This window comes from Amphimedon queenslandica, unplaced genomic scaffold, assembly GCF_000090795.2.
Source record: "Amphimedon queenslandica unplaced genomic scaffold, v1.1 AMPQUscaffold_13520, whole genome shotgun sequence".
Lineage (NCBI taxonomy): Eukaryota > Metazoa > Porifera > Demospongiae > Haplosclerida > Niphatidae > Amphimedon > Amphimedon queenslandica.
Genome location: NW_003546244.1, coordinates 257,185 through 265,825, shown reverse-complemented (window position 1 = coordinate 265,825; position 8,641 = coordinate 257,185). Strand labels below are relative to the sequence as shown.

Genomic DNA, 8,641 nt, shown 5'->3' with positions numbered 1-8,641 from the left:
GCCAAGTAGCAGTTCCAGTATCACTACACTACCATTACCAAGCCAATCAAGTGCTGCTACAGGCTTGAATCCACTTCATATACATGTACCCACTGCAACTGTTGTGAGTCAACCATTACCGCACCATTCACTGAGTCTAAGTACTGCCACTGCTAGTCTTTTCCCTCCTTCTTTATCAACAATTGCTTCTATTCCAAGATCTTTGACTAACGATTTGACGCTTCCTACTGGTACGCTTGGTCTTTCTGTCCCTAATCAAGTGAATCATGTAGTTACTCAAGCACCATTGAAGCTATCTGTTAGTCAGGCTCAGTCAAAACTGCAAGCTGGCTCTGTTGAGTCTACAGTGAAGACTTCTACACCATTTCCTATGCCTCTTTCTACCACATCAACCATTAATAGTCCCTCAATTGTCACTCATTCTTTGTCCAATTCTACATCTTCCAGCAACAACTTGCCATCTCTTACTGGTTTGCAGGTTAGTCCCTCTTCTTTTGCTTGATTTCATTTTTCTTTAGGTGACTGCACAAACTCAAGCTAACGTGCTTCGTGCCGTGTACAGTTATAGGATTCAACGTATTCAAGAATTTTTGAACTCACTTCCGCCTGATCAGCGTCCCACTACAACGAATGAACTCAAGGACTTGCTCATTAAGAATAACATACTAGCTAAAGTACATGCTTTTTTGTAACAAGCAATATATAATAATATTTCACATTCTAGGCCCTTCCTCCTGATATGATTGCTAATTTACAGCAGCAAGTTGCTTCAGCAGCATCATCTACTGCTGCTACTGTGACAGCTACTGTCAATGGAATGCCTGTTGCTACTACGACCATTTCTCCTTCACTTGTCACTGCTACCACTAACACCCAATCAATCATTAATCCTGTTGCCACTCCTAATATTAGTGCTCTCTCGTCGATCAGTATAGGATCAACTCCAATCAGTCATACTCCACCATTAGGACTGGCAGCATTAGGTGGAGGAGGAATAGGAGGACAAACTTCAGTTGGGCTGGCAGCAACAGTGAGCAAGCAGACAAGCTCAGGAGGACAGTCAACATTATCAGTGGCTACATCAAGCACTGGTACCATCACTAGCTCTATTGGATCAGCTCCTACTGGCCCTTTGCCAGGAGTTACACTGGAGACTCTTAGAACACTTTGTAGATTACCTGAAGCAGATCTGGTCCGTATTCCAATGCCACCGATGCTTCTCACTGTAGTTCAGTACATGAGAGCTAATAAATGGAGTGGGAGCAGTTTTGATCTTCCAAATTTAATCCAGCAAGCTCAAGATGGTCTTGCTAAAGGGAAAATCACGACAGTAAGATAAAACATACATAAATGATCATAAAATTATCAACTTTTAACTTTTAGGCTAGTCCTCAACCACCATTTCAAACTAGCCCTGCATATTCTTCTGGTGTGAAGGCAACATCAACACCACAGCAACTCAAGCAGCCTCAATCTTCTACCAGTGCACTACAGCAACAGAAAACCAATAATTCGAGGTAGATTAATGTATACTGTTTTTAAAAGTATCACTGATAAGTTTTTGTAGTCCTTTATCTCAGTATATGGCGAGTGTTGGTATGAAAATGCCTCCTACAACAATAGCTAACAGCAGTCAGACTAATAAATCTCCACTAACAGTAGCCAAGCCATCACTGCCACAGGTCAGTACAATAATGTATATACATGATGGAATTGACCTTTTCTTTGTAGAATTCCAATAGTCGCAATTTCCCAAATAAAACTGCACAAGAAAATATTGAGAAGGAAAGAATCAGTGCTCTTCAGAAAGTATGTTCCCTGCCTCTTTAGATCATGTTTATCTTTATCATTACGATCAGGTTCTACAATCGTCAGAGGAAGCTAGGATTGCCTTTAGATTCCAGGCTCACTTGGACAAGCTTCATCAGCAGATTTCTTCTCCCGAGTTAGAGCGACCGTTTTCCACTTGGCAAGATCTCATACTCCGTCTACTGCCGTATCATGTTTACCGGGAGCCCGAGCTTCCCTCGGGTGCAATGGAAAAAGGTAACCGAGTCAGTGATGCTTTGGAAAACGTCTAAATTGTCTTTATATTATCCTTTAGCTGATGCTGTGTATGAGGGCATCGCTGGTGTGCTGTTATCACGCAGTCAAGGACTAATGAACCAGTTCCAGCAAATATTGTTGAGAGAAGAACAGGTTTGCTGTATGAATGAATGCTTTGATATTAATTCCGCACACACACACACACACATATATGCACATACACAGAGGCAGAATAATGATGACAGTGCCAGTATAGTCCTAAGGAGGTTGTGGCTAGAAGGAGAGAAGGAAAGAAAGGAGGAAGAGGAAAGGCAGAAGAGAGAGGCAGAGCAAATAGCTGCCGGTGAGTATGACGATGTTCTAGTACTTATAGCTCTTTTTAATTTTATTTCTTTTATTTCTAATAGAGCTCAGTGCTGTCGGTAGTGGCACCAGTGCTTCATCGTTCCTTGATTCTGACCCGTTCATGCTAGACTCAGATCCATATAATGATTATCCGTTCCTCGACCAATTCTGGGGCGAAGCCAGTGATGGACTAGGCAGTTTAAATGAATTTAATTTAGGCATCACATGATCACTCTCATGTTTTTATGTTTTGTTAATTTTAATGTTATTTATTCTATTCTCTCTTCTTATTTTTACAATTAAATTTAATGTGGGCGTGGCTAAGTAAGTAATAATAGTGTTAGCCACGCCCATTGTTAATTACATCAATAATGGCGGATTGTCTGAATGAAAGTTTAAGGAACACAGTGTCTACAAGTAAAGTCCTGGTTGTAGGAGCTGGCGGTATAGGCTGTGAACTGATTAAGAATTTAGTATTGACCGGATTCAAGAATTTAGTCATAGTAAGAATGGAAGGCATAATCTTTGAATTTACAATCTGATGTGTTCACTTTTACTTTGAGGTTGATTTAGACACGATTGATGTGAGTAACTTAAACAGGCAGTTCCTTTTTCAAAAGGACCACGTTGGGAGGCCAAAGGTTGAGGTATTTTAATAAAACTATATATTGCAGTTTAATTACATATTTTAAAAGTTTGATCTTAAAATTAAATTATTATCATTCATCCCATTATTATTCAATTAGGTAGCTCGTGAGAGTGCTCTTGCTTTCAACCCAACAGCAACCATCACTGCCATCCACGACTCAATCCTAAAGTACATCATTAGTTCCAATGTCACTGATACTCTCACCTCTCACTGCATTATCTATAGCCCTGAATACAATATCTCCTTTTACAAGCAGTTTGCATTAGTAATGAATGCTCTAGATAATAAAAGTAAATCTATCATTATTAAATATCATTATTAATTTTTTCTCTGTTGTTTTTTTTTAATTTTTTGTAGAGGCGCGTAATCATGTCAATCGTCTTTGTTTGGCGGCTGGTATTACACTAGTCGAGAGTGGGAGTGCTGGCTATTTAGGGCAAGTAACAGTGATTAGAAAGGTATTTAGTACAATTAACATTGTCTCCTCCTTTTGTTGTCTTTTACAATTTTATTTTCAATTTTAATTGCAATAGGGAGCTAGCGAATGCTACGAATGTCAACCCAAACCTGCTCCAAAGACCTTCCCTGGCTGCACTATTCGCAATACTCCATCAGAACCTATTCATTGCATTGTATGGGCCAAACATTTATACAGTCAACTGTTTGGTGAGCCTGATGCCGATAATGATGTATCGCCTGATACTGCTTTGGAAAATGGTACAGTATGTCCTTTATTGTTACATTGTATCGTGTAAGATGCATTTGTACAGGTGAAGTGATGGAAGCAGAGAATGAGGTAGTTCAGAGAGTGTCAACCAGACAATGGGTTGAATCCAAGGAATACAATCCAGAGCAAGTCTTTGAGAAAGTTGGCTTGTTCTTTTTCTTTACGCTCTTTGTCATTTTTAATGTTCTTTTCTAGTTATTTGTGTCCGATATTGAGTATCTGCTGTCTATGGAGAAACTCTGGCAGACAAGGCAACCACCGATGCCACTAAAAGCTGAGAGTTTGCTATCTAGCAGTGGTCAGTGCATGATGATTGAGTAATGTATGTACATGTATGTATGTATGTATGTGTAGATGAGAATGATCGAGACATGCTACTCCCTGATCAAAGGATATGGAGTGTTGCTGAGTGTGTGAAAGTATTTATGAAAAGGTATTTACCAAATACAAGCTACATTGGGCTACTTACATGTATGACTGATTTTTAAAAGTAGCAAATTATCCGATACTAATTGCATTTTTGGTGAGCACATTCGACCACCAAATACGGGGAGCTTACTTGTTTTGCATCCATTTAGTTTTCTATTTTATTATTTTAATAGTTTGCCAGTTTTGAGAGAGAGACAGCTCAAAGAAGGAGAGCTTATTTGGGACAAAGATGATCACAATGATTTGGATTTTGTGGTAGCAACAGCAAATCTTCGGTGCCACACATTTGGTATCCAGCTAAAGAGTAAATTTGACATCAAGTGTAAGTTTTTGCTCATATTTCATAAAATTGAGACCATGTACCTATAGTACAGGGACTTTGGCTCGATTTTTGAGCAACTTTACAAATAATTTGTAAAAAATCTAATTTTGATCAGATTAGCTCAAACTTTTAACACAATATATTTACATGTATAATGCATTGAAAACGTAATAAGAATTCTATCCTTTTCATGTTTGATGGAATTTTATCAACATGGGATGATTTGTCAAATTTTTGAAAATCCACTGACAAGAAACTGAGCACTATGCCAAAATCCCGTGGGAAACTATGTAATAATGCAGATATTTTTTATTATTTTCTTAGCTATGGCTGGCAATATAATTCCTGCTATTGCTACAACGAATGCTGTAATAGCTGGTCTCATTGTAATGGAAGCACTGAAGATACTAGATGGACAATTTAATAAATGTAAAACGGTAAATTAATGTTGTTAGGTTAACATTATTATTGTTTTTATTATTATTGCTAATTAGACCTATCTTCCCAAAAACCCAAATCCTCGAAAAAGACTCCTCGTCACTTGCCCACTTTTGAAACCAAACCCAAAGTGTTATGTGTGTTCACCATGCCCTGAAGCATCAGTCAAACTAAACACCAACTCAACTACAATAGCTACTCTTAGAGACAAAGTAACTCAGTATTGTCGATAAGTACATGTACATGTATGATTATCTGTAGATTATAATTGGTCATTTTGGTATGATTGCCCCTGATGTTGAAATCGACGATGGAAAAGGTATTATTTATTTTTGATTAATATTTTAGTTTACATCATTTTTCATGCCCATTAACTTAGGAACGATTTTAATATCCAGTGAAGAAGGTGAAACTGATGGTAAAAGTCTCCAATGATAATTGCAATGCTATACTATTTATTATTATTTTAATAGATAACCTCCCAAAATTTTTGGGTGAGTTCAATATTAGCGGTGCATCAAGACTAAAAGTTGATGACTTCCTTCAAAATTATCAACTCATATTGAACTTATTTCATAGGTAAGTCCCACAGAATTGAGCCTAAAATGAACGATTACAATTTGCCACTAATTCTATTCTTATGCTAGTGACGAAGCTCTTAGTGATGAAAAGGAATTTGAAGTTATAAGTGATGATAATATAGGTACAGGAATGATGCATCTAGCACGTCCCTGGTTAGTAGTGTCTTTCTTTATATTTTGTGCAGATGAAGCAAGGCTTGTCAAAAGAAAGGCCGAGGATGATATTGAGAGTACAAGCAAAAAGCAAAGAACAGACTATAATAACTCTCTCATCCAATAACAGTATAACATCAATACTATTCATCACATCATCATCATCAGCAGAGTCATAATGTGTGTTATTGCCACACTGCAATGTTTCCAGTACTACCGACTGAGTAGAGTGTGTCTGCTTTGTGTCCATAGCATAAAGCTTCAGTGCTCCCAGGCACTTCTAAGTGTGAGATCTGTCCCTTGATCTGCTCAACTAGACTTATCTTCCCTGATCCTGACCCACAAGCTAATACCGTCCCTATATACAAGAGTAGTGATTATCATCGAGTGTGTTGTGTGTACCTGCTGGATCAATAGCCATGCCATTGATAGGGAATGGTCCCAGATCCCACAGTGCAGTCTGTGTGTTCTTTCTCAGATCCCACTTGAAAGTAATGCCAAAGCAGTCAGTGGAGTACAGGACAGTAGCCTATGAAAAGGAATGAATGTTTTAAAATAATATTATAGCTCACTTGATGGTTTGCTAGTATGGCATTACAGGAATTGTGATGATCATAAAATGTCTGATTACACAAACCCTGTCAATATAAAAATGTCGAGTATAATGGACTGGTAGGACAGCAACCAACTCACAGTCCTAATGTCCCATAATGAGACAGTCTTATCAGCAGAGCATGTAGCAACAGTGTTAGAATAAGGCAAGAAGTGCACAGCATTGACAGAGTCATTGTGACCTCTTAGAGTAAGGATGCACTGAGAGCTAATGTAATATAACAAAGAAGATTAGCATCATTATGGTGTACCAGTGTACATGCATGTACCTCTCAATGTCCCATATTCTGCAGCAATGATCCATTCCTCCTGAAGAGAGTATCTTACCAGACCAATGCCAGCTACAACCCCACACTGTTATTATTTAGTAAAATCATACAATAATGGTATTATTTGTACCGGGCTGCCTATGATCAGACAGTGTTAAGGTGGACATTGATTGCGAGAGATTCCACAATTTGATTGTACCATCTCCACTTGTACTAGCTAGCAAGTCACCCCTAGAGACAGAATGAATACATTATATATGCATAAAGGATATATATATATATAATTATAAGTCACTTTGGATGAAATTGTACAGAAGAGATCCAATCATCATGACCCTCTCCAGTCATGATGTGTTCGCCATTAGGTATGGCCCATATCCTCCATGTGTGATCATCACTTCCAGTTGCCAGTATACTCTTGGTTGGATGAAGTGCAACACTAAACCAAAAAGTCATTAGAACCATGCAGTGCATGTACATGTATACTCTTACGCTGATATTGAATAGTCATGTGCATCAATTGTTCCAATGAGTTGAAAACCTCCTGTGCGTGTCAGATGAGTGCTTGAAGGCAGCGTTGTTGCATGACGATAAGGATTTGCAGGTTCTACTGGAAGTGACTGCAGAACTTTAATCATGCAGTGTGATTATGTAAACAAACCTTGAAAGTTTTAGCTTCTGGAGAGCTTTGCTTGCTACTGATTGGTGGCAGTGGTTGCTTGCCTGTTGGTGTTTTTGCTGATGAATGTGATAAAGGTCTTAGAGACTGAAGCGTGGCTTGCAAGCATTCAACCTATATATACAGCACATCATGTACATGTATGTAAGGCATTTTAAAGCTACTCACTTCAGCAATGGCTTTGTCTCTTTCCAAGCTTGTCAAAAGTTTTTCTCTTGTAGCCATCTGCCAAATTAAAGATTCAAAAATTTATAATTGGATGTAGTCTAAGAACTAACTTCGTATTTGTTGTGAAGGTCTTTTAAGACTGGCTCGTACACAGAGAAATGATCCTTGACTCTATCATGATGCATAAATAATTTCGAGACATCAACTCATAGCAAAAACCTTTTAATATCTGACATCAACTTTTCCTTTTCCTGAAGAACCTTGCGGTGGTGCATGCGATGATAATCTCGCTCTTTTCTGAGTCTCACATACTTTTCTTTAGCATCCCTATAATAGTAATAGCACATTATAGATTTCATTTAGCCATAGTATTACATGCTTAAACATACTTTGCTGCTTTCTCAAATCCCTTTAATTGTGCTTGGAGAGCTTCTAATTTTTGATAAAGAATACGATTTCTATTTTAATAAATAAAAGAAAATTAATGAGAAATGATGACTATAAAAACTAATTTAGTTTACTGAGCATAGACGTCAGGAACAGTGTATTTATGTTGATCGCCAAGCTGACCGGTAACAGATAACTCATACCTGTAAAAACAAGAAAGGAAATGAAGGAATGATAATAGCAATACAGCTACAAACCATTCAGTTTGAAAGGAATGTGCTGTTTGCTGAAGGCCCATTGACACAAGGAAATTCCTCACAAAATCTTCAACAACCTCACAGTTAGGAACTGGAGCCTGAAACTACACTAACAGGAGGAGGCCATATGCTATAAGCTGTACCTTTTCTGCTCCACTAGGACCATCCTCTTTTTCCCCTGTTGGCAGTTGTACTGATTTCGACATTTCAATCTGCTGAATTGTAACGTCATAGTCCTCTTCTCCATCTAATAATAATAATAAATCCTTCATTATTATAGGAATCATTGTAATACCTACCTGAGGACAAGAGTGCACCTTCTTCAAGAACCTACAGCAGTGATGGAGCAACGATCAATAACAGTATAGTTAATTTAATAAACTTACAGCAATTTCTTTGTAGCTGTATCCATCATCACTATCCAGTTCTACTGTACCTTCTAAAATGCAGAAACCATAACGGCAAGCAAAATAAAGTATAATAATAACCTTTAAGATAATAAACTTCGTCCTCCGCCATCTTGAGTGTTTCTGTTACCATAGAAACAATAATTACTGACACACCCAGAATAATTAATAA

At 37.9% G+C, this 8,641-nt stretch overlaps 3 protein-coding genes across 3 annotated transcripts in view; 2 read left to right on the top strand and 1 right to left on the bottom strand.

The window, feature by feature from the left end:
* LOC100634130 (uncharacterized protein PB18E9.04c-like) overlaps positions 1 to 2,695 on the top strand; it is a 4,780-nt gene extending 2,085 nt beyond the window's left edge. The window contains exons 6-15 of the mRNA XM_019994594.1: positions 7 to 478; positions 519 to 674; positions 725 to 1,330; positions 1,384 to 1,517; positions 1,568 to 1,682; positions 1,732 to 1,809; positions 1,860 to 2,046; positions 2,105 to 2,199; positions 2,272 to 2,389; positions 2,454 to 2,695. Of these exons, the coding sequence (XP_019850153.1) occupies positions 7 to 478; positions 519 to 674; positions 725 to 1,330; positions 1,384 to 1,517; positions 1,568 to 1,682; positions 1,732 to 1,809; positions 1,860 to 2,046; positions 2,105 to 2,199; positions 2,272 to 2,389; positions 2,454 to 2,620 (2,128 nt within the window). The 3' untranslated portion in view covers positions 2,621 to 2,695. The remainder of the gene's footprint in view (positions 1 to 6; positions 479 to 518; positions 675 to 724; positions 1,331 to 1,383; positions 1,518 to 1,567; positions 1,683 to 1,731; positions 1,810 to 1,859; positions 2,047 to 2,104; positions 2,200 to 2,271; positions 2,390 to 2,453) is intronic.
* Positions 2,696 to 2,754: 59 nt separating this feature from the next.
* On the top strand, positions 2,755 to 5,857 carry LOC100634003 (SUMO-activating enzyme subunit 2-like). Its single transcript, XM_011404480.2, has 17 exons — positions 2,755 to 2,894; positions 2,955 to 3,038; positions 3,138 to 3,208; positions 3,266 to 3,330; positions 3,398 to 3,498; positions 3,574 to 3,757; positions 3,811 to 3,908; positions 3,963 to 4,065; positions 4,122 to 4,200; positions 4,370 to 4,518; positions 4,843 to 4,955; positions 5,013 to 5,168; positions 5,218 to 5,275; positions 5,336 to 5,374; positions 5,430 to 5,535; positions 5,604 to 5,659; positions 5,723 to 5,857. Exons 1-17 carry the CDS (start codon positions 2,763 to 2,765, stop codon positions 5,815 to 5,817), a joined length of 1,689 nt encoding a protein of 562 aa, XP_011402782.1. The 5' UTR covers positions 2,755 to 2,762; the 3' UTR covers positions 5,818 to 5,857.
* LOC100633876 (flagellar WD repeat-containing protein Pf20-like) lies at positions 5,791 to 8,618 on the bottom strand. Its single transcript, XM_003382636.2, has 19 exons — positions 8,551 to 8,618; positions 8,449 to 8,501; positions 8,362 to 8,392; positions 8,206 to 8,309; positions 8,063 to 8,160; positions 7,940 to 8,008; positions 7,808 to 7,876; positions 7,638 to 7,745; positions 7,529 to 7,589; positions 7,419 to 7,475; positions 7,233 to 7,364; positions 7,064 to 7,191; positions 6,867 to 7,010; positions 6,702 to 6,802; positions 6,572 to 6,656; positions 6,384 to 6,510; positions 6,263 to 6,328; positions 6,093 to 6,219; positions 5,791 to 6,048 (listed from the first exon to the last, which is right to left on the bottom strand). Exons 1-19 carry the CDS (start codon positions 8,600 to 8,602, stop codon positions 5,876 to 5,878), a joined length of 1,785 nt encoding a protein of 594 aa, XP_003382684.2. The 5' UTR covers positions 8,603 to 8,618; the 3' UTR covers positions 5,791 to 5,875.
* Positions 8,619 to 8,641: the final 23 nt, after the last annotated feature.